This window comes from Sciurus vulgaris (genome assembly GCF_902686455.1).
Source record: "Sciurus vulgaris genome assembly, chromosome: 11".
Classification (NCBI taxonomy): Eukaryota; Metazoa; Chordata; class Mammalia; order Rodentia; family Sciuridae; genus Sciurus; species Sciurus vulgaris.
In genome coordinates, this window is record NC_136472.1 from 58,382,434 (window position 1) to 58,408,855 (window position 26,422).

Genomic DNA, 26,422 nt, shown 5'->3' on the forward strand with positions numbered 1-26,422 from the left:
TCCCTTGTCTGCAGATTTCTGGCTTTTTTGTTGGTTAAGGTGGCTGAGGTTCTAGCCTGCCTCAAGTGAAGGCCCTTGACTTACTACAAAGGAGTCTCTGGTTCTTCTTGCTACTCAATGCCAGAAAAATTGTGGTGTAGTGTCACTCCAATCATAGATCCTCCTAACCCTGCCATTTTTCTCTAAGTCACATAGTCATCCCATGTTGGTTCTCTGTGTTGGTTTTCTTCTAGATAAAAAGAGTTGGTGAGCCTTGTGAAGATATGAACACTAGCTAACCCTCTTTGATACTCACACTCTCTTCCTACTAATAAGCCTTTCTTTTGCCAGGTCCCTGGGCTCATTTTCCATTTCCTAAATGCCATTTAATTTCTTCACTTAGGGAACAACATCTTCCCCAAGAGGCAATCAAGGGACCCCTGATTTACAAGAGGCACTCGGCCTGCTACTACATACCAACTGAGGAAGAAAGTGAGGGGGGAGGGGCAGGGAGTTGGTCTCTGTCAGTGGTCATTTGTTGATGATTCGTTCAACAAGGGCTCAGGTGGAAGTGGCCTTAAGTCTCAGCTCCATTACTTAACTGCCTTACTGACCTGAATACTCTCTAAACCTCAGTTTTCTCATCAATGAAATGAGAATAATGCAGTGAAGATCTCATAGGGCTTCTATGAGGATTAAGACAAGCCATGCAATGTGCCTAGCATAGTGCTTAGATATACTTATAGGCTACTTATACTATTATTTAATTAATCAACATATTGGGCATTGTCTTAATATGTTAGGGCAGGGGCTAGGGGTATGGCTCAGCAGTAGGGCACTTGCTTAGCACTCACAAGGCCCTGGGTTCAGTGCCTAGCACTCCAAAAAAAATTCTGTTAGAACTGTTGTAACAAAATACCATAAACTAGATGTCTCAGAAACAACAGAAATTTAGTTCTCATTGTTCTGAAGGCCAGGAAGTCCAGGATCAGGGCGCAAGCAGAGTCAGTGTCTAGTAGGGGCTCTCTTTCTGGTTTATAGATGGTTGTCTTCTCATAACCTCATGTGATAGAGAGCACAGTGAGCAAGCTTTCATCTCCTCTTCTAAAGGCACCAACCCTATTCATGAGGCTCCACCCTCATGATCTAATTACCCCCAAAGGCTCATCTCCTAACACCTGCATTAGAGATAAGATTCAACCTATGAATTGAGGTAGGAGGAACTCTGTGCATCATTTCACATCCTCTCAGCTCAACTCTGACTTCTACTCCTATTGCAGTGAACAGCTCTGCCCCACTGTAATTGTATCATGCACACCTTGCCCACCTGCTTCCTGCCCCAGATCTCTGGTGCTGTAGCAAGTGTTCAGAATCTGCCTAACACACATATGCAACTCAGAGGAGTTCAGGCTTACAGAGCCACCCACCTTGTTTCATGGAGGAAGGAGGGCAATGGATAGTGGCTTCTGCCCTTTGCCCTTGGGCACATTGTTCTGATACACACATCACAAAAAACTTCCCGAAAGGCCCCCATGGGATCAAGCACCAGTTGCCTGCAGTGATGGCCAAGTCCATAACACTTAACCAGATTGCTACCCCATCCCTCACATGGGTTCACAAAAATGGCTTCCCAAATTAATTCCCTTCTATAAGCTTTTATCTCAACTGGATTTTAGGAACAATGAGGTGAAAAATCAATAATTATTGAGTCTCTAGCACTAGAGTATGCATTTGAGCAGGAACCACTGAATTTTTTCTACCAAAAGCCAGCTGAGAAATATTTTAGGTTTTGTAGGCCACGTGTGGTCTCTGCTGCTATGTTTCAACTCCGTTGCTTAATTGTGAAAATAGACCTAAGCAATAAGTAAATAAAGGAATATGGTCATGTTCCAATAGAGCTTTACAAAAAACAAAATGCAGTAGGCTGAATTTGGTCCATGGGCTGTGCTTTGCCAATCCCTGCATTTGGGCCACAATAAGGAGTGAAATTGATCCCTGCTTTCATGAAGCTCAGAGTCCCATGTGGGCAAAAATTCCTAGAAATGAGCCTAAAAAGGAGATGAGCTGAACTGGGGTTGGTGCTCAATGGTGGCGTGCTAGCCTAGCCTGTGCAAGGCCTGGGTTCCCTCCCCAGCACTGCAAAAAAGAAAAAAGGAAAAAAAAAAAAAGCATTTGGAGAAAGTCATGAAGAACCTTGAGCACCATGCTGAGGTTTTCTGACTTGTTTCTTTGGCCATGGGAAACACTGAATGAGTTCTCAGATCTCACAGCGGCTGTAACTAGGAGTAGGTTATTTCACTGGCAAGAAATACGTTATTCCTTAACGTTTTGTGAAACCCAGCTCTGCCAGAGGGCTGCTTCCTCTCACTCCTGCAGCATCTGAGAGATGCTCCCATTACTGTTTTCTATCCTGGACTGTGTCAACGAAGCCCAAGTCCCTTACCTGGTATCCTTGAGGTCAGAGGTGTTTTGGAATTCAGAATACTTTTGGATTTCAAAAAGAAAATATAATGCATATTCCAGGTATATTTTTCGTACCTGGGCAGGGCCTGGGACAGCATTTCACACTCAAACACATTAATATTTACACTAAAAGACTATAGTAAGTCAAGTCACTTCCAGGCACATTTTGTCCCTAAATGAGTAATGAAAAATATTTTGGATTTCAGAACTGCAGATGAAGGTCAGTGCACCAATTGGTTTTATTTGTTTGTTAGCCCTAGACAGTGAGAACCTCAGACAGCCTCTCAGTCCTCAGTGCCTGTATACAGGAGGGACTCAACATATGTTACCAAAGAAATAAGGAGCGAAGAAAGACTGGAGAACAGAGTTCAGCGAGGGGTGCTGTGGAGGGCCAGTTGGGGACTCTGCTGAAGGACATGGAGGGCTTCCATGTTCTCGCCAGGACTTGAACTGCATCTTACAGTGATGGGGAGGTCTGCTGGAGTTTGTTAGGTAGGTGGTATGACTCAGCTTCCAAGGAAGACAGCAAGTCTTACAGTAGAGTGAAAGGGATCAGTGGTCAGGAGCTAGTGCAATGGGTTAGGAGGTTCTTGCAAGGGAATGGTGAGAAGTGTCTATGAATGGGCAACCAATGCAAAGCAAGTGATAGCAGAGACCTTTACAAACCCCACAGTCAATTCCTGCTTGCTAATGAAACAGGGAGACCAGGCATCAGAGTGCAACCTGATGCTGGTACCAGTCCGAGATAGTGAAGTGCAATATTAAGATCACAGGCTCTGGAGTCCAGAGGATTCTGTTTGAAACCCATATCTGTCACCTACACTGACCTTGGGCAAATTACTTAACCTCTCTGTGCCTCAGCTTCCTCTTTAGCATCTACATCAAAAGGTTGCTAAAAGGATGAAATAAATATTTGTAACACACAAATACAGTGCCTGACTCTTGGCTATGATTAGTGTGGTAAACAATCACTGTTTCATAAAATTGAATTTCCCAGATGGCTCACCAAATGACTGTGTCCTCAGGAGAAGAATGATCCTTCTAGGAAGGGATAAGTAGGTGTTGGAAATATACCCAGAGATAATAAATTCATGGAACAGGAGGATTACTTCAGAAGACAAAACGCGTCAGACCTAATGGAACAAGACTTCTGGTGGGGTCTGTAAACATCTATTCTACTTAGAGGGTCTTTTTCTTTTGATCAGTTGCTATTTTGCTGTAATAGGTTGCAATAGTCTTACAGCATTATGGAACGCTATGGGAACTTTACATGCCAGGCCATTCATTTGTAGGGAGAAGGCTTTAAAGAGGGCTGCCTGGAAAGCTTGTAATTTAGAAATGTTCAAGTCCTTTGCATCCAAATGGAAAATGGAAATGATGTCAGGTTTGCCAAAAGGAAAATTGTAATCGCTGTGCGCTAGCCTTCCAGCCCTCTTGGACAGAGGGACACAACCCACCAAGGGGGTTGCAGAGCTGTCATTTACAGACAGTAGGCAGGTTGTAGCTTATTCTACCAGGTTGCCTTCTCCCAGGAATATTAGCTCAGCATTGCAACACAAATGTGCTTCTTGCAAACGAGGGCTCAGTGACAAAGCTGGTGTCTCCTCTTTCATCTGTTCTGGACTTCCTTGCCAGACTTAAACATCCTGATTAACTTGTTAATGAAACTTTCTCAGAGCACATCATCCACTGTTCTACCACCACTGATGGTTCCCTTGCTGTCTTTGAATCAAGTTCAGTTTCTTTGTGTTGACATCGGACCTCTAGGCTCTAGCCTAGAGGTTTTCAGTGCCCAGAAAACCTCTCCTCTCTGCTCATGGTCTCCCAGAGCTGCCATGTTCACGCTCACCTTCAAGTTCTTGCTTCAGTTTTCACTCTGTCCATTCCCTTCACCTGGAATTACCTCTTCCCTACCATCCATTGAACCAAACCCTACCACTGCCTTTAAGATAGAAATGCTAATGCTTCCAAGCAGCTCTGATTATTCCATTCCTCACTCATCTCCTCTCTAAATTCTAACCAAGTTTAATTTGTCCCTTGTTCATGTCTGCCTTGGGTTTGCTCATTTTTGCATACATATTTTTATTTATACCATGACCAGAATGAAAGTGTCTTAAAAGTTGGAATCATCATTTATACTCTACTCTGAGTCTTTCTTAGTGCCTGGTATATATTTTGGGCACATGGCAGGTGCACATGAAATACTGGTTGGTAGGTTTCTCAAATACTGCCTTTGACATGAAAAAGAAGGAAACTTTCCTTGCTAGATAAAGGGTCTCCTTCAACTTTATTAAAGGCATCAATTTTAAACCTACACGACTACATATTTTACTTAAAAGTGAAATATAATGTATTCCCATTAAGAATAAGCTTGACTACCATTATCTAATTACATAATACCTCTAACATATTAGAGGTGCAAGACAATAAAATAAAAGATGAAAAAGAAACACAAAGTATATGTATTCATTTTTAGATATGATTGTTTACATTTACAATCCCCAAAGCATGAAAGCACAAGCTATGGGAACTACCAGGGGGTGTTCAGCATTGTCGGGATGGAAACATCATATACAAAAGTCAGTGGCTTTCCTAAGCACAAACCATCAGTGGTTAGAAAGCATAAGAGGGAAAAGTTCCCATTCACAAAAGCAATAAGACTATAAATCAACCATGGGGTGGTGGGGGGACGTCGCATGAGAATGAGTGGCCTAAACGAAAAAAAAAAAATCATAAAATTTTATGAAGCACATAAAAGACTCAAACAAATAGGAATATACCATGCTTTTGACTGGAAAACCATATGCTAGGAATGCCAACTTTTCCCACATCAAACTATTAATTCAGTGCAACATCATTCAAAATCCCAATATAAGATTTTATTGAACACAAGACATATTCTATGATCACCCTGGAATTATGAATCTGCTTGAATGACCATGAACATTTTGAACTAGAAGATGAATGAGTGCTGACCTGTTATCAAAACATAACATTTTGCTATAAAATGGTGTAGGTTTCACAGAAGAAGAGATTAAAAAAAAAAGACCAATGGAACAGAACAGAGTTTTATAAAACTTTTGTATTTGACGATGTAGCATTTCAAAGCATTGGAGAAAGGATATATTATTTGATAAATGAATGGCACAACTATCCATTTTGTAACCAAGGTGGGTTTAGATTTCCCATTTGTGCTGTTATTTTTGGTTTGCTGCTCCAGATATCACCCTCTACACCTTGGTCTTTGTCTGAGTGGATGCTCTATGGACCGTGTCAGTGTGTTCCATGACCCCCATGGTTCGTGGGGGCTCAGGGGAAACCCATAGGGAAACCGAGAAAGGGAGTGGGACGGGACCTCGGGTGTTTGCCTCAGGCTAGCTGCTTCCCTAAACCAAAGGTCTCAGCTCACAGCTCACATAAGGGAGTGGTCTTCACCCTATCCTCTCCATCATCTCCCCATGCCCCTTTAGACCTGGGTGGTATGGGCTTCCATCACGATTATTTTACCCCCACCATTGTAAATAGCCCTTTATTCGGTTTTCCTTTGGTGCCTCACTTAGAACATTTCCATTTCCCATGGTGGCAAATATTAATTATTCACAAATTAAATTCCAGGAATACCTAATTTTTAAAATCTATACAAATATTTTAAATTTGGAAAAATATAATCTTGAGTGTAGAAGAATTTTTGACCAAGATAAAAAATCAAAATCCCTAGGGGAAAACATGAATACCATTAGTCAAATCAAAATTTAAGTTTTTAAATGATTAGACACCCATGAGCAAAGTTAAAAGGAAGGTGGAGAGAAATGTTTGAAATGTATAATAAAGTGTTATTTTCAGAACTACATAGAGATCAATTTTAAATATAAATGTTTTGAATAAAATTATATATTATAAACTTACATTTATATACAAAATGTTTTCTAAATGTTTTTTAAATTTAATAATTTTATATTTTTATTTTTACAGAATGCAATGACATTCCTCCTAGAAATAGAGAAAGCAATCATGAAATTCATCTGGAAGAATAAGAGACCCAGAATAGCCAAAGCAATCCTGAGCATGAAGAGTGAAGCAGGAGGTATCACAATATCAGACCTTAAACTATGTTACAGAACAATAGTAACAAAACCAGCATGGTATTGGCTCCAAAAGAGACAGGCAGACTAACAGTACAGAAGAGAGACAAACCCACATAAATATAGTTACCTCACACTAGACAAAGGAACCAAAAACATACAATGGAGAAAAGATAGCCTCTTGAGCAAATGGTGCTGGGAAAACTGGAAATCTATATGCAGTTAAATGAAATTTAACCTCTATCTCTCACCCTGCACAAAACTCAACTCAAACTGGATCAAGGACCTAGGAATTAGACCAGAGACCCAGAAAAATAGGATGGATTCAAACTAAAAAGCTTTTTCTCAGCAAAAGATACAATTAATAATATAAAAAAAAAAGAGCCCACAGAGTGGGAAAAAGAATCTTTGCCACATGAACTTCAGATAGAGCATTGTTCTCCAAAATTTATAAAGAACTTAACAAAACTTTACACCAAAAATACAAAGAACCCAATCAATAAATGGGCCAAGGAACTGGACAGACACTTTACAGAAGACACACAGTTGATTAATAAATAAATGAAAAAGTGTTCAACATCTCTAGTAATTAGAGAAATGCAAATTAAAACAACTCTAAGATTTCATCTTACTCCAATTAGAATGGCTATTATTAAGAACACAACACAATAACAGGTGTTGGCATGGATGTGGGGAAAAAGGCACACTTGTATGTTGTACCATGTTATTGGTGCAGCCACTCTGGAAAGCAGTATGGAGATTCCTCAGAAAACTTGGAATTGACCCACCATTTGACCCAGCTATCCCACTCCTCCGTTTATACCTAAAGGAATTAAAATTAGCATACTACAGTGATGCAACCACATCAATGTTTATTTTTATATCTTTATAATATAAAATATATAAAATCAATTTTAAAAAGACACATCATTAGAAAAATGAACAAGAATATGAATGGACCATTCACAGGAGTACTACAATACCATACGAAAAAAATTCTAATATATAAAAGGGAAAATATAAATTAACACAAGATAATCACTTTGGCAGCATCTTAAAGATTGATAATGTTGAGGGCTATTGAATCAGTAAGGAACAAGGTCTCTTGTTTCACAGGGAGAGAATTTAGTTTGGCAAGCCTTTTGGAGGAAAATCTGGTAGTGTCTACTGAAATGATAAATGTTCATCCTTTATGATCCATATTTTGACATCTACTGTGGACAAAAGCTTGCATATTTGTCCAACAAAGCAGCATCAGGATGTTCATCATAACTTTATTTGTAATAATAAAAAACTGGAAACAATCTAGTCACGAACTATGTAATAATTAACACATTCATACCATAGGTTACATTTAATTATTTTTAAAAACCAGGTAGATCAATATGGACTGATCTGGGCATCTCTCAATGTGTTTTTTTTAGTGAAAAAACATTCAAGTTCAGGACATTTATGTACAGCACAATACCATGTGTGAAAATTTAGATTCCCACAATAAATGAAACTGTACTTCTGTGTTGACCTTTATGAATAAAAATGCACAAAAGGTTTAAAACATACACATCAAATTGGCATTTATTGCTGTCTTTGTTTGGGAAACTGTAATTTATTGGGGGAGATGTCAGGGACTCTTCACTTTTCCTCTCTTCTATATTTTTCTGTATTTTTCACTCCTTTTTGTATTGTTTGAAATTTTACAACATAAATGAATTTATGTCCTATGTATAAAATTATTATTTCTTTAATTAAAAGTTATAGCTTATATATAATTCCTTTAGAAAAAATACAGGAAGAACAAGAAACTTAGAAATTAAATGGATGTGTGATTTCAAGAAGCTGCCTAATTCCCTGGGGCCCATCTCCTCCTTTGTAAAATGGGGATATTCTGCAGTGAAGACAAGACTAGTCAAAGATGGCTAGGTGTGCGGCCGAGATCCTGGCACACAGAAAGTGTTGGTTGTTTTCTTCTCTCTCTCCTATTTGACCTGTGAGAACTAAAGGGCCAAGAACCCATCTTGGTGGCCTGGATATCCTGGATGCCTGGGCAGATAGAAGCTCAGTCACATGTGTCAAATGAGTGAATGAACAAGACACATATGTTAATTGTTAATGGATCAACATATGTTCACATATGTTGGTTGTTAGTGGGTAAACAATCTTTCTGGATTCCACCAGGAAGATCAAATACTTGTGGTTTGTGATAACAATAAATCAAAGGAAACCAGCACATGGACAGAAGGATATGGGTTTTTAGGTTTTTAGTGTTGGGTGATTCATTGCACAGACCTGACATTTTCAAACTCTTCTTCAGAGCCCCAGGCTTTGTGGAGTGACCAGTCTACCATGGGATAGGGGTTTGGGTACTGGAAAGCCAAGCTGGAAATCCAGTTCCAGCCTGAGAGACAGAATACACTAACAATGTCCAGGCCATATATAACAAGGACAATAGAAGTCTAGCCCCAGCATCTGCATCATTTAGTCTAGAACATCAAGAATTGATCAATGACTGCAAACTTCTCTATTTTTGCTCTCATCACTTACCCCAGTTTCAACGCAGGACCAACCAGAGAAAGCCAAATATGCCCTCCTCACTAATCACTTAAGATGTTCCACATCTCCTTAGCCTGCTCCAGCTTCCCCATGCCATCAACTTCCCATCAGAGCAGAATGAAGCCTTCCCTTTTTTTACCACTGCACAACTTCCCCACTTCTCTGCCCGCCTTTGAGTATCTGCCACATTTCAGATATGGTGGCCAACTTCCTTGCTATACAGAATAGCAAGTTCTGAATCAGCCTCTATACTCATTTCAGTAGTTTTTGTTTATCTCCTCAGTACCTTATCCCACATTTCAACTAGATACATGTCAATGTGGTTTATAGATAAGATTTATTTAAGAAATTTTATTGCTAGTTTAAAAAAATTGACGTAGGTTAATGCCAAGAACCAAGTGTCTCAAGGAATCTGAGGAAGGATGCTCATCTTGCATTAAACTAAGAAAGAAACAAGTAGTATCCAGATGCATGTCAGTAAAGGGAGGTCAGACAGGAGAAGGCTGAGTTTGGGGTATGGTGTGATGCTTCCAGAGACCTCTGTGAGGGTTTTTCTACAAACCAGGCACAGTTGAAATCTAGGAACCACAGGGACTAGACTGCCTGGGAAGGAGACTTTCTTATCAGCATCTCTGGATTAACCAGAATGGGAAGTCTGTTAAAATGCCCACATTAGACAAATGGACCAAATACATAAATAAGATCCTAGGGGATTTAAAGAAGAGGAAGATGGTTGGGCAGCTCCCAGCTCTCACCTCCATGAAAAAATGACTTCTTGGATAATAGGATTGGAACCCTGCCATCTATCATGGATATTTGCATGTTTGAAATCCTAAATTTACAGCATCATTCCATATAGGCCTTTAAATCTAAAATAGATTATGGTTGTTTCCCAATCCAGCAAATGCTTACTAATGTCAACACACACACACAAACATACATACACACACCACACACATACACAAAAGAACTTTATGGTCAAATAAGTTTGGTACATGGCGGGTGAAACCATGTTAAGCAGATTTTTTGGTGGGGCAAGACTCTGCAAAACTTTTAATATGCTAATACATGTTACGAATGTACAAGTAGGGGATCCAGCATGCAACATTTGATAAATTTATTAGACCACAGAAATTGTTTTCCTCACATCTATTTATTTCTCTAGAGTATCCTTTAGTGGCACACACAGGTTTGAGACAATGCTACCTTTCAGAGTAAAGTGATTTTGGCAGGTCAATACCTCTTATCACCTAATGTAACGCACCAAGAGGAAGATCAGGAGGCCAGAGGGAAGTGGTAGTAGAGGGCAATTTTGATGGACAAGGAAGAAGAAAAGACTTAAAGTGGAGCTGAGGAATAATGGAGGTTATTCTAGTTGTTAGGATTTCTTAGAAAAGAAAAAGTGCTATATTCCAGATGGAGAAGTCAAAGATTATCTTGATCAGGTTGGTAATTTTTCCTAACCAATCCTAGTAGCATTACCTCTAGCAAGACTCAGAATGGCCAGGAGAATCGTTCTATTGGATGAAATAGGATGAAACTAGACTCAGGCAAATGAATCTTTATGTATCACTTCACCAGTGATGGTCTAGGGTGCCATTTTGGAATGGAGATAAGAGAAGGCAGAGAGATGATGTAGCTTGTCTGATGCCCCAGTAAAGCTACTTCTCTTTCTGCAAACACACCAGTAAGCCTGGGAGAGAATGAAGGGAAGGAGTGAGGAGTACCATAAGGAGTCTATGTTTACTTACTTTAGAATCACACAGCCTGTTCCTGCTGGTGGTGCTATCCAAAACACCTGGATTCGTGTCCTCCTCCGTGGGGTGCTTTCAGTGACTGCAACCGGACAGTTACTCATAAATTGGGTTTCTTCTTCATCTATGATCTACAGAAAACCAGTGGAAAATAAACGCATTAAAAAGCAGTATCACTTAGGCTGGGCTCCTAAGTTTCCATATTGACACTTCCATAATTTATTTTTAAACCTATCATTTTGTGTTACCCCACCACCAGAATAATGCCCAGCAGAGAGTCCTAGTCAACACTTACAGAATTAACACCAGGCCAAGGACAGAGCACATCTGAACTCTCAGGGACCAGATCTTGTGTCAGCACTTTGAGGAATCGACCACTAGGTGATGATCTTGCTCATTTCTCTAGAGAAACTATGTCCCACTCAGGGAAGGAAGGGGGAGGATTAATCCAAAGAGAACACTGTATAGTTGTTCTTTGTTATTAAGCTATAATTTTATACCTTAAAATATTAAAAGAAAAATACCTTTTTGGAGGAAGTACAACGAAAGAGTCTCCCAGCTTAAAAGTGCTTTTTACTTGTGTAGTTTCTACTTAATTTATGTGTTACATTTGCTGATCATCATTCTCCCAAATTTGTCATCATGATTTCCTAGGATACTACAAATAATACCATAGCCTTCCTTCAAGCTGCTTTAGCTTTCTGCCTGCTTGTGCTGGGTCTCCCTCGTACTTGTCTAACCCTCTAATATATAATGGTATAGTATATACTGACCTTTGTGGGGAAGCTGCCTACATCCAATTGGTTTTGAGTGCCAACTTCAATTGGTTGGTTGTAACTATGTCATGAATATTGCTGATAGCATTAATAGACATCATTTATTGTGTGTTTAGCATGTGTTAGGCACTAAGTGCTTCATCTGAATTACTCATTTCATTTTAAAATATGATCTTAAAAGATTATTATGCCCATATTGTATTTATTCTACTTTAAAAAAATTATTTTTAAGACAATCAGAAATAGAATTGTCACTTGAACTCCTTAACTCATCATTTAATTTCATCACTGGATAAAGAAAGGCAATCTCTCATTATAGTCTTCATGCTAATTTCATTTCCCTCCTCTCTTTAGTACCTCTTCTAGGTATTGAATATATGTCTTTCTGAGTGTGTCTGTGTGCATTTCTACACATTTGAAATTATAGAGTTCTTCATCTTAGTGTTTCTTTTACTCAACTTTGTGTGTTTGAGCCATGTCAGAGTTACTATATGTGAATATAATTTATTGCTTCTGACTGCTGCCTCGTGTCCCATACTATGCATACCACATACTTTGCTGATTCATTCTCCCAGTGAGGGGCAGTTCTCTGACTTCTAGCTCTTTGCCTCCACAAACATCATTGCAATGGAAAATCTCATGCCATTGTATCTGTGATCCTAATTTCCCAACAGTATAAACCATAAGATGGGATTGCTGGGTTGTTGAGTTAAGGGCATAGTCATATTAATTTCAAAAGGTACAAACAGATTGTTCAGCAGAATGGCTATTCCTAATTTTTATTTCATCAAATATGCACAAGTATTCCCAGTTTCCCCATATCCTCCTCAGTATTTGTTATTACTAGACTTTCTAATGGTTTCTTGTCTGACAGCTATAAAGTAACATCTTCTTGTTTTAATTCAATACTAAAAAATTTGAGTATCTTTTCATAAATGTATCAAGTTTTCCCTTCTGTGAATCACCTACCCAGAATATTTGTCAATACATTTTCTTATCCTTTTCTAGTATTTTCTAGAAGTATCTCATCATTTATAAATATCTTTTCCTTTCTGTCATCCAGAGGTTTGCCTTTGGAATATGTCATTCAGCAGAAACAACTTTCACCCAGTCGAATTCATTAATCCCATGGCTTGCCCTTTTGTGATCTTGCTTTAAAAAAAAACCCCTGAGATCACATTCTCCAATATTTTCTTCCATTAGGTTTATAATTTTACCTTTACATTTAGGTCTCCAATACATTTGGAGTTTTTTTTTTTTTTTTTTTTTTAAACATGATAGAATGGAAATCCAACTCCACTTGTTCATATTATGACTTTAAAAAAAGAAGTTTTAGGTTCATGAAAAATTGAGCTGAGTACAGCAAGACCCATATCTGTGCATATGCAAAATCCTTACAACTATCAACAACTCACAACAGTGGTACATATCTTACATTGGCACATCAGCATCACCCGAGGTCCATAGTCTACATTAGACTTTGCTCTTGAAGTTGCATATTCTAGGGGTTTTGACAAATGGATAATGACAACATATCCCCACTGATGTAGCACGTAGAATAGTTTCATTGCTCTAAAATCTTCTGTGTGCCACCTATTCATCCCTTTCTTCCACCAACCCCTGGCAACCATTCGTCTTTTTATTATCTTCATAGTTTTGCCTTTTCCAGAATGTCATATAATGGGAATCATACAGTACAAAGTGTTTGCCAGAAGATTGGCTTCTTTTACCTTGTTATATGCATTTACATTTCCTCCACATATTTCCATGAATTAATAGCTCATTTCTTTTTAGCACTAAAAATTATTTGAATATACCACAGTTTATCAACCTTCCTATTAAAAGACAACATGGTTGCTTCCAAGTTTTGGCGAATATGAAGAAAGCTGCTACATATATCAGTTTACGGGCTTTTATATGGTCATAAATTTTAATTCATTTGGGTAAATACCAAAGAGCACAAGTGCTGGATAATATGGTAAGAATGTTTAGATTTGTAAGAAACTGCCAAACTGTCTCCCAAAGTGGATGTAGTATTTTGTATTTCCACCAGCAGTGAATAGGGATTCCTATTGTTCACATCCTCAACAGCATTTTGTGTTGTCAGTGTTTTGGCTTTTGCCATTATTATAATAGGTGTATAGTAGTATCTTACCATTTTTAAAATTTGCAATTCCCTAGTGATAAATGAAGATGAATGCCTATTCATATACTTACGTGACATCTGTATATCTTCTTTGGCAAGGTGTTCAGGTCTTTTGCCCATTTTTAACTGGGTTGTTGATTTTCTTATTGAGTTTCAAGAGTTCTTTGTATGTTTTATATAACAGTTCTTTATCAGATCTGTCTTCTGCAAATATTTTCTTCCTCTCTCTCTCTCTCTCTCTCTCTCTCTCTCTCTCTCTCTCTCTCTCTCTCATATGGGGGATTGAACTCAGGGGCACTCAACAACTCAGCCACATTCCCAGTCCTGTTTTGCATTTTATGTAGAGACAGGGTCTCACTGAGTTCCTTAGCACCTTGCTTTGCTGAGGCTGGCTTTGAATTTGAGATCCTTCTGCCTTAGCCTCCTGAGTCGCTGGGATTACAGGAATGTGCCATGGTGTCTGGCTGTCTTGACAGTGCCTTTCACGGAGTAGAAGTTGTACAAATTTTTTTTAATTGTGATCAAATTCAGCTTATCAATTATTCATTTCAGGATTGTGCCTTTGGTGTTCTATCTAAATGGTGTTCCATCACCACACCCAATGTCATCTAGGTTTTCTTCTATGCCATCTTCTAGGTGTTTTATGTTTTGCATTTTACATTTAGGTCTGTGATCCATTCTGAATTCATTTTTTTGTGAAGGGTGTAAGGTCTGTGGCTTTTTTTTTTTTGCATGTGGATGTCCATTTTTTCCAGTAGCATTTATTTTAAAAGATTATGTTTACTTCATTATATCGCCTTTGTTCCACATTTGTCAAAGATCAATTGAATATGTTCATGTGGGTCTATTTTGAGGTATTCTATTCCCTTGATTTATTTGATTATTCTTTCCCCAGTACTGTACTGCCTTAATGACTGTGCTTTATAAGTCTTGAAGTCACGTAGCATCATCCTTTCTACTTTGTTCTTCAATATTAAATTGGCTATTTTGGGCCTTTTGCCTCTCCATATAAACTTTAGAATAAGCCTGTAGCTATCCACAAAGTAATTTGCTCATATTTTGATAGGAATTACATCCAATTAAGATCAAGGTGGAAAAAAACCTGTCATCTTGACAATATTGAGCCTTTTTATCCATGAACATGAAATACTTCTCTATGTTATTTTTTTTTTTATATCACTTATTAGCTTTGTGGTTTTCCTTATATAGATCTTTAAATATATTTTTGAGATTTCTACCTAAGTATTTCATTTGGGGGTGCTATTTGTTTGCTGGAAGATAGTAGAGTGATTGACTTTAGTATCTTAACCTTATAATAGTTTTCATTTTATCTTCACTTATTCATTCTTTGATGCTCTTCTTTCCTTCATGTATATTTGACATTCTGATCTATACAATTTTCCTCCTTTTTGGATAACTTCTTTTACTGTATTTTGCAAGGCAGATCTACTAGCAACAAATTCCTTCATTTTTTTATTTATATGAGAAAGTCTTTCTCTTCACTTTTGGAGGATAGTTTTGCAGGGTATAGAATTCCAGGTTGATGGGGATTTTTCTCTCAACACTTTAAATATTTCACTTCACTCTCTTCTTTCTTGCATGGTTTCTGAGAAGTTGGGTGTGATTCTTATATTTCTTTCTTCTTAGGTAAGGTGTAATATTCCTGTAGCTTCTTTCAAGGCTTTTTATTTATCTTTGATTTAATGAAGTTTAAATATTATGTACTTAGGTATAGGTTTTTTTTTGTTTGTTTGTTTTTTTTTTTTTTTTTTTTTGGAGGGAGGGGTTTCTAGGCTTCCTGGGCCTGTGACTTCATGCCTGACTAATTTGAGAAAATTATAAGTCCTTATTGCTTCAAGTATAGCCTTTGTTCCTATGTCTCTTTCTTTTCCTTCTGGTATTACTATTATTCATTGTTTGGAATGTCCCCCAAAAGCCATATGTTAAATGCTTGTTTCCCAATGCAGCAAAGTTCAGTGGTGGACCTTTTGAAAAATGATTGGATCATAAGGACTCTGTCCTCAGCAGTGGATTCAAAATTTTTAGCCTTCTTGGGAAGTGATGATTTGAAACTGTAGGAAGTGGGACCTGGTTAAAGGAGTAGTCCCATGTGTCTTGCCCTTGGTGACTATATCTTGTCCCTCTCTCCTTCCTTTTTCTCTCTCTGGTTCCTGGCTGCAATGGAGTGAGCAGCTTTCTTCCGCCACATGCTGCTGGCATGATGTTTCTTTCTACCTTGCCTCAGGTTCAGAGCAATGGAGCTGGCAGACCATGGATTGAAACCTCTGAAACTATGAGCCAAAATAAATCTTTTCTTCTTTATGTTTCTGCTTTCAGGTATATTGTTCCAGTGACAAAAAGCTGACTAACACATGCATATTTATATCTTTTGTACTTATCCCCCATAGGTCTCAGATATTCTGTTCTGGTTGTTTCTCAGTCTTTCTCCCGCCCCCCTCTCTGTTTTTCAGTTTTAGAAGTTCCTTATGACATACCCTTAAGCTCAGAGGGTCTTTCCTCAGCCATATCAGTCTACTAACAAGCCCATCAAGAGCATTCTTCATTTCTGTTACAGTGTTTTTGATTGCCAGCATTTCTTTTTTATTCTTTCTTAGAATCAAATTTCCATTGATTTTCCATCTCTCTGCTTACATTATCCGTCTGTTCTTGCATGTTGTGTTCCTAGCATTTTAATCAGAGTGCTTTAAATTTCCTAGTCTGATAATTCCTACATTCCTGCCATATCTGATTTTGTTCAAATACTTGTTCAGTCCCTTCAAACTGTGTTTTGCACCCTTTAATACACCTTGTAATTTCTGTTGAAAGGCAGACATGACATGCTGAGTAAAAGGAACTACTATAAGTATACCTTTAGTCATGTAGTGATGAGGTGCTGGAGGAGAGGAAGAGGTTTATGATCCTATGATTGGGTCTTTTGATGAGACCACGTCCCTGGACTATGAACTTTGCCAGTGCTTCTTGGTTGGTTATTTGTTTCCTCCTTTAGATAGGAGAGGATGGCTGGAGAGCCTAGAGTTGGGTGTCCCTCCCCAACTCAGATAAGTTAGGCTCTGATAAAGCCCCAGTAGGCTAGGCTCTGGCTGTATAGTTTCTTCTGGGGTCAGGACTTGTTAAGAAGAACAGAACAAACACCCGCAATCCAATCTACAGAAGAGGCTGAGGCAGGAGGCTCATAAGTTTGAGGCTAGCCTTGGCTACTTAGTGAGATCCTGTTTCAAAATAAAAAGAAAAAAGGGCTGGGGGTGTAGCTGTAGCTCAGTAGTAAAGTACCCCTGGGTTCAATCCCTAGTACTGAAAGGAAGAAGGAGAAAGAAAAGAAGAAAGGAAGGAAAAGAACACTTGGCTATTTCAAAATATTTCCTTTTCTTCTCCTCTTGCTGGAAACATGAGAGGACTTTTCTCCAACATTCATTGTGAAGGTTTAGTCAACTTCCCTGAGGTAAAACTCACAACAGTGTTAGGAATTCCCTATGACTGGGTTTATCTGGGGTTTTTAACTCTTAAAGTTGTCCTCAGTGAGCCTCCAGCAATTCGTCAATCACAGTGCAGGCTCCCACGGAGGTCTCTGCTCAGAGAAGTTGTGATTCTTTGTATCTGCCCATCTGTCTCTCCCAGCTGCCCTGTGTCTGAGTCCTTCATGCTGCTATAACAAAACTCCATAGATGGGTAATTTATAAACAATAGAAATTTATTTCTCATACTTTGGGAGGTGGGGGAAGTCCAGGATCAAGGTATCAGCAAGTTCAATGTCTGTTCCTCAAAGATGGCACCTTCTTGCTTCATACTCACATGGTGAAGGGACAAAGAAGTTCATTCAGGCTATTTTATAAAGGCATTAATCCCATGCACGATGGCTCCACCCTTATGATAGAATCACCCCATGTCCACATTTTAATACCATCCGTTTGCTGATTGAGATCTCGACATAGGAATTTTCAGGGGACACAAACATTCAGAGATGACAGCATCCTGGGACCTCATTTATACGAAGATTTAAAACTAGTTGTGGACTTTCCAGTTTGTTTAGCTTTTTACTTGTTGTTGGATGAAGGGGCAACTTTTCAGCTCCTTACCTGCCAGACCAGAAACTGGAAGTTTACACTATGAACTCCTTTTAATACTGCTTAATCCATCCTTCTCCCACATTTTTATGATGCCACCTCTTACATATAAAGACTGACTATGTAATTTATTAACCAATGAGGATAGAAAGGGATGTTATTTATAACTTTTCTGGGATAACAGACAAAACTGAGACTGTTCCAGGCAACTGGGGTACCTAACTTGCAATAGGTTCTCCCAAACTCATGCTCTTTCTGGACTTTCTAGTCTCTTCTCCCTTCCCACCTCAACATTGTATTACAATATATTTCAATACCTGGAAGAGCAAGGATACATTTGCTTTTTTTTTTTTTTTTTTTTGGGTGCTGGGGATCGAACCCAGGGCCTTGTGCTTGCAAGGCAGACATTTGCTTTTCTTGCTCTTCTTTATCAACATATGTCAGCTATTTGTGGACCTTTACTTATTTTATAAGGGGTATAAATTATCTTACTAAATCCCTGACTTTTTGGTCATTTTATCATCCTAATGTGATAAAATCCCACCCTTAGATGAACTGCTCACACCCGTGCAGCTTCATGCTGCTGAGGACACTCCACACTGAGGCCAGTGGACTCCTGTGTCCATTGACTCCTGGCCTCAAATCTGCCCTGCTATTGCTGCTCTGTGTATCTGTACACCAAGTGGCTTCCCTCCTCTCAACACTGATGATTTCAAATCTCTCGCCTCCTCAAACCTGCAACCTTCATCTCTTCTCTTTCACTCTTGTATGTTGTCCTCCCATTCACTTTATAGAAAAAAAAAAGTTATCAACTGTAAAATGAATTCCTTCATTTTCTCACCTTCATCCACCCTGTCCTCCTTTGTTTCTGTCACTACAGAGGAGCCTTCTTTCTCTTTAATTTCTACTATGATCTCATCCCTTCTCCTAACAATTATCCCCTTTCTCTCTTTCAGATTCAACTTTTGCCCCAACTGACTTGTTCCCACTTAACACTCGTCCCCTTTAGCCACAGTCTTACATCTCTTCTCTCCATCACAAATTCCTTGTACCAGTTGCCTGAAGTTACCATCTTCAACTCACCTTCCATGCACTCTTCAACCCTAAAACCCCCACTGACTTCAGGCCACGCCACAGTACCAAAACACCTCCAGCTAGGGCTCTGAACTGCGTTGTTCAGTAGATCCATGTTGGCCTTCTTCTTAACATCTCCCTTGGCTTCTGTGTTATAGCAAATTCTTGGTGTTCCTTCCCCATGCCCTCAGTAACCTTCCCCAACCTCTCTTTCCACTTTCTTGGAAACTCATCCTCCTGTATTGGTGGCTTCCCTGAGTGCCATGCATCTACACCAGTCTTCTGTCTTTCAGTTGTGTTTCCTTTTGAGTACCTCAAAACCACCTCAAATCCACCTTGCTAGTAACTAACAACCATCTTCCTCTCATCTGGTCCTAGTCCAGTTGTGTGAGTCAGAAACACTGGACACCATCCATGGCTCTTCCCTTACCTTCATTCTCCATATCCAAATGGGATTCATTTTACCTTCCAAATAGCTCTTAAACTTCTAGGGCCTCTCCTGCTACTACCTGGAATAAGTTACATCATTTTTTTTCTCTGAATTAATATAAACCATTTAACTAGTCTTTATGTACCTTCTTTTGCTTCTCTCCAATTTGTTACTTATACTTCAGACTAGAGCAACCTTTTATTTATATATATTTTTTACAGAGCTGGGGATCAGATCCAGGGCTTTGTACATGCGAGGCAAGTATTCTACCTCTGGGTTATGCTGCTAGCCTAAACTAATTTTTTAAAAACACAAATTAAAATATGTTCTGCTTTATAAAAGTTCGAGAGCTTTTCATTACTTCTGGAATTAAGAAATTCCTAACGGAGTTTAGCTCCTGCCTTCCTACCTCTCCAGCCTCACATAGTGCCTTGCTTTCTGTACTTGGTGACACTTGTGTGTGTTTTCTTGCCAAAGCCTGGTTAATTCCTATTTCCTCTGCCTTTAGAAAAAGTCACTGTTTCCTCAGTACTTATCATGGCCTGGTATATGATAGGTGTGCACTGAAGAACGAGTTGAAGAGTGGCCCCTCAGTATCCTTGTGGAATAGGTTCCAGGAAAATACTAAATGACATAACTACACATAACCTATGCATGTCCTTCCATCCACTTTAAATCATCTCTAGATTACTTACAACAGCTAATACAATGTAAAAGCTCTGTAAAGAGTTATTATACTACATCAGTTAGAAAGAAATGTGTCTACACATGTTCCTTACAGACGCAGCTTTTTTTTTTTTTTTTTTTTTTCTTTTCAAATGATTTTGGTCTTCAGTTGAATCCACAGATGCAGAACCTGTGGATGTGAGGGCCAACTATCCTTGCCTCTTCTGTTTGGTTGTGAGGTAGGCGGCTCTGTGGCCTGGCATTATCTGCCTTAGCTCCTTTAATTGCAACTCCCTAGACTTCCTTCTGACTTTGGACCTAGATGGTTATTAATGGTTTTGTAAGAATAGCTAGCATTTTGGAGCACTTCCTGTTGATGAAGAAATTTACTTATATTATTTCTATTTTCCCCAAACACTGAAAAATATGCATTAGTAAGCCTATCCTTCAGGAAGCTACTGCGATGCTGAAGGTTTATTTAACCATCTGTCCAAAGTCCCTGTCCAAAGACCCAGGGTTTTAGCTCTACCCTCCTTGCTCTTTCCCCACCTACAGTTCCTCCTCATCACACCCTCTCCCTCACCTTAGGTGAGATGTTTCTCTCTACTCAAGCTCAGTCCCATGGAACTACAAATACTGGCCCAGCCCACAGCAACTGAACACCCTGCTCCAACACGCACACAAGAACTTGGTGAAGGTAAGCAGCACTCTTGCTTCCTATTTTCTGAAAGGGCACTTAGAGTCCCTTCTGCAGTTTTATTGGTGTGAGGTTGGATTTCCAAATATGTGATTTTCTTGAGCTTTCATAGTTGATCTCTAGTGAGAATCTCCTTCACTGGTGGTCACTGAGAACTTCTGCAGGTATCTTTCACTCTAAATCTTAAAATTCCTTAGGATGTTCTGGGTGACTACACTGGGAAAGCCAAAGGCAGTAAATATTTAATTAACACTTATTGTGTGCCAGGGATTTAACATGGTCCCATCACTGAATTCTTGGTGGGACAGATTAGGAAATGAAGCTCTGGGGATCTGGTCTGCATTCTGACCCCCAGCTGTCTAAAGCCAAAGCCTGTGCTCTTTTCAGTTGAACTCTGATAAAGATCCCAGTCGGGGAGAAGACTCAGACCCTTGGCCAGAGCTCAAACAAAGAGGAATGTTTTCCAAGCCACAGAATCCACCTCAGGTAAATATGGCTGTTTACCCACAACCTCAGTTGCCAGATGGTAATTAAGCATTGAACAGAAGGGGTTGTTTCCTTGGATTCAGAGAATGCTCCCAACATTTTTTGCTTCTTAGAAAATATCAGCTTCTTTGAAAAAGGCTCTGGACCTATCAGAACTGGCTCTTGCACCTTTCCCCAGTCCCACGCAGCTGTCTCCAGAGAATCCTGCCAGGTTGGCCACCAACTAAATGAGAGTCAATCATGTCAGTCTGGACTCTTCTCTCAGTACCCAAGATGAAAAAGTTAAAACCACTGTAAGGAGCAGTTGGGTCTGGTAATGGTATTATGAGTGATTTTTATTTTTATTTTGTATTTCCTAAATTATCTACAGTGATGATGGATTAATTTAGATGAAGAATTTTGTGAAGGACTTCATGACAACATTCCAAGGTATACTTTTTAATTTTATATATAGGTTAAAATAAACCTTCTCAGATTAAGTTTAAAGTCATTTTGGGAGAGTTTGTTGGTAAGGCAGCTGCTTGACTCCCTGCAAGAGAGGGAGAGATTGTAATCCATGACTAGTCCCATCCAGTCAGGCAAGATGGCCAGGTAAGGCACATCCAGGTACCCACCAATGTTTGCAAAGGTGGACAAGGTTTGATTTCCAGAATACTTGACAATTCATAGTTAAAGCAATGGCTTGTATATCTGGTCATGAATAGGCCTTTTCAGATATAAGGGACATTCGAAGCTACTTTGCCAGCATGATTTTCAAGGTTTCTCAAATTTTTCATGATCACAATCTGAGTCCTTGATCACAAGCTGTGCCCATTCTGAAATCTACATCATGACCTATCTTTACCCTTAGGGTGTTCATTCTCCACTCACCTGTTTTTGGCCTCAATTTTCTTTTTGGACTCAAATACACAATACTTCTTTCCTAATCTAATCTTAGCTGCCCTCATCAATTCTGATCTGGATTCTTTCTCCTGCTATTATCTCATCTTTTCTGGTCCACCTGACACAGCCTCAAGAGATGAAATTACAAGCATTCTGACAAATTATTACCAATGGGAGTGGCACATCTGGATGAATATTATCAGAAGTCCAAGTAAGTGGCATCTGGGACATTTGTCTTCAGGAAGAAGAGCCCCAGACTTAAAGATCAGGTATAGTGGTCAGGTCAGGACTCCAATTCCCACATTAGAACCGAGGGGAAGTCAAATGATTCCCCATGAACTTGGAACAGTATCGGTAGCAGGAACTGGTCCCCTGAACATGGGCTTGCGGCAGAGTTGGCAGGAAAGGTTACGTCTGGAACCTTGGGCCTTGAAATCAAAAGGGGCTTCTGCTGTGGGAATGTGAGTTGTTTTGAGAGAATAACTGGGGTGACCCATAGTCAGTGCTGGGGCACCACAACCAAGGATGCCTGTTGGGAATGGTGATGTGACAATATCCCAGTGGAGAGGTGGCTACTTAAGCAGACTGTCCTTAAGTCTGCATAATGTGTAGGCTGGGTCTTAAGGACAGGGCAATACCAATGAATTGCTGAGTCAGGGAGTCTGACAGTTAGGGACAGGGGTGGGAAACAAAGAAAGATTTGTTACAGCATCATCTCAAAAGCGTCCCTTCTCTAGAGGTATTGTGAATAGTGTCATGGAGTAAAAAACACAGGAATTCTTGAGTCAAGTGGATTTGGAGTAAATCATGCCTCTCATTTTGTACTCTGATGACTTTGGCTAAACAACTGGTCCACTCTGAGCCTGTTTTACCATCTGCAAAATGAGGATAAGAATACCCATCTTTCTCCGTTGACAGAAGGAGTAGATGAGATAGTGTTTAAAAAGTATCTGGGTCTGTAACCATACATTGCGGCTCCCTTTTCTAACCAATCATGATTCACATCCTCAGGGGAAGCATTCTCTCAACACCTGAAGCTAATTAACCCAGGAGGAAGATACCTGAAGAGGGAAAGCAGGAAAAGTTCCTTATTACTACTATACAAGAGATAGTTGTCCATTTTAAGAAAATCAAAGCAAACAGTAAAAAATATGAAATGAACATCATTCATAATTCTACCAGAACAAGGTAGTTATTAACATTTCTGTGTATAGTTTTTCAGATTATATCTACAAACATATACATATACAACTCTAGAAAACAGGATCATGCTATACTTCCTAACTTGTAAACTGTCTTTTCATTCTACAACATGTCAGTAAATTTTTTATGACTGCATTAATAGCCCATTTTATGGATAACACACATTTTACCTAACAAATATTAAGAGTATTGAACATTTTGTTGTTTACAATCTGGAGCTATTATGATCATCCCTTATGGCTAAATTTGACACCTTTAATTTTTCTGGAAGTGAAATTAATGCAGGTTATTATTGCTGAGTTTGCCCATGAAGGGATTTCTAAATACTTCAGTAAAATCAGAGAGAATCCAAAGAAAATAATCCAAACTGCTAAATCACCTCTTCCTAGTTTCCTATGTGTATTTTTTCAGTCTGAAAGGCAGGGAAAGAAAGACAGCTGCATTTGTCTTTTATGAAAGAGCTTTAAATACAGATTTTTAAAAATTAAATATTTTGACTTTATTGCTTTAAAAAGCAAGTTTATTATAGAAAAGTCTACAAAGACAGAAAAAAAAAAAAGGGAAAAAAAGCCCCCACCGTTTCATACTTTCAGCTTGTTTTCTTCTAGCCTTTTCTTCATTTATACTTTAAAGTTTGTAAGTAGTTGCATTCGTTCCTGTGTGTGCCAGGAGCCTCGGCATCTCTCCAGATTGTTCTAAATTTCCCAGAAACATCCTCGAACTCTACTTGGGCTATATCATTCGGTGTAGCTTTGGTCAGTGGTCCTTCTTCCAAGAGGTAAAGATTCAGGCCTCAATCCTGTCCTCTTTCCAAGCCCCCATGTCTCCTCCACAAAGTCACTAGCATTCCTTTTGGTTTTCACATCCCTTCAGATTCATTTTCTTTTCCTTTTTTACTTTCCCTGCTTTATTTTTTCCTTCCCTCTGCTCTCCAGACCTGAGAAGCAGGTAGGCACCTGAGAAGGAGGTGAGATGGCCATGACCTCTGTCAGTGATCTGTTTGGCACCTCGACTACGATATGTGGCCTCCAGTCCAAGGAGGTCCCCAGAGCCACTGGATTACATTCCCCTCAAAGGCAGATCAACCCTCCATGCTGGGGGACTATTTCACACGTCAAGAGCAGGCCAGGCTTGGGAGGAGGACTGGGCAAGGATGTGTGGGCACCCTGGGCAGGCTAATGACCTGGCCTCCATTCAGAATGATGTTCTTTAAATATTTTCCCAACATTCGTTTGGAGGACAGGCCTAGTGCTGTGTGGAAAGGAGCCGTGGAGACTGCCGGCTCAGCACTCTTGATTGCCCTGGGCGGCTCACTCCTGGCCCTAAACCTGCACATCTCACCCAGCAGTTATGAAGGCGGAAGGCAGTTTAGACATCATCTCTTGTCATTGAAGTGCTCCTGGGCATTTTATCTCTGACAAGAGGCAGCGGTGAAGGGTCTGGACAGGCCCAACAGCCACTTTGCTATTGACGTGACTCTGGCAAGTTCCTCAACTTTTATGGACCAAGTCTTCTCTGTTAAATAGGGAATGGTAATAACAATATCTGCTTCAATGGGCTGGAAGGCTGAAATGAATTGATTTTTAAAGACATTAGAGAAGTTCCTGGCACAAAGCTATCACTGGATATATTATAATCACCGTATTATTGATAATACTAAATACTATTATTATCATTCTCCTGTCATGCTTCCTCTCAACAATTCTAGTAAAGACCATTTTCTCTATCTCATTACATTTCCAGCAATATTTGAGTACTCCTAGACTGGTATTCAGGGCACCAGCCCAGCTGGCCTGCACCTAAATCCAGCTCGGCTCAGGAATCTCAAGTACAATGGACAGGCTCCAGTGGAACTGGGACAGACAGACAGACAGACAGACAGACAGACACACACACACACACACACACACACACACACGTCAAGTGTGCGTGTACCTAGGAGTTTGCGCATGCGTGCATGTGTGTGTGGCTAATCTCAGGTGCCTAATCAACACCCAGTCACTCTACCCACAGTAGCCCTGGAAAAAAGAGAAAGTTTCATCTTCCGTGTGAGGATTGGAAGATACTAAGAAAAGTAGAGATGGACCTGGGCGAACTGGTAAGTTACCAAGGGTGGGTAATCTTCACCAAGAAAAGAAAGAGCTCCTCTAGGAAAACCAAAAGAGAAGGAAGAATTCTCCCCATCAAGTGAAGTATGCCCCCTGCTTTCCCGAGAGGCTGTTTGGTAGTGAGAGAGAATATTTGAGTTTGTAGCCAAGAGGACCTGGATCTGATTTTGTCTTAGTCTCTGAATGACCTTAAGTAAAGTCACTCACCTCTCTGTCCTTATCTGGAAAATGGCTCCAACATGCTTATAAAAGATGTCCTCTGTCCAGTGCCTCGCAACTGTGCCTGGAGCTATTAGTTACTCCACAACTGTGACTTCTTTTGCGTCCTTAAAGTGACAGTCAGAGAATGAGGCCTGGCAGCACCCTCAGTGCCTAGACTCCAGTAGGACTTGATGTGTATGTGCTGGGGAGAGTCAGGGAGTCCCAGAACACACAATTGTAGTAATAATGTCTCCAATTTACTAAGCACATATTCCACAGTTCATATTTATTTTGCATAATCATCTCAAAATCCTGTGAAGTAGGAATGACCCCCATTTTATAGATTCAGAAGCTGAGACTAGCAAGTGAGGGCCTGGGTTCACCTCCTGCAAGACTTCAAGGCTTATAATTGCAGGTCCTAACTCACTGACCCCTTGCCTTTCCCTTGGTGCTAGCAAATCACTCTGATAAATAGGTTTAAACAAATAGAACCATATAATTGGGGGATTTTATACTAGGTAGTCTAATGCCTAGGAAATAAATCAGCCTTTTAAGTTTTATATCACGGTACAGTTGAAATGTTTAATAATTATTGCCAGAGAACAGTATAATACAGTACTAAAAATGAGTAATTGAAAAGCCCATCAAGGCAGATGAGGCATCTTCTCACTGAATTGCTCTTGAACACTTTACATAATTATTTCATTCAGATTTATGATCAGCTCAGCAGAATGTACATCTCTCTATCCTGCCCTGCCTGAGTAGCTCAGGAGGCCTTTGAATATCGAGCTAACACTTTCAGGGATGGACTATGAATGCTCTTATACATGAAGGAGACTTACA

At 39.6% G+C, this 26,422-nt stretch overlaps 1 protein-coding gene across 1 annotated transcript in view; it reads right to left on the bottom strand.

Moving 5' to 3' along the window:
• The window catches only part of SPON1 (spondin 1), a 281,080-nt gene that overhangs the window by 196,426 nt on the left and 58,232 nt on the right, over positions 1 to 26,422 (bottom strand). Inside the window, exon 3 of the mRNA XM_079104241.1 lies at positions 10,826 to 10,959. Within this exon, the coding sequence (XP_078960367.1) occupies positions 10,826 to 10,959 (134 nt within the window). The remainder of the gene's footprint in view (positions 1 to 10,825; positions 10,960 to 26,422) is intronic.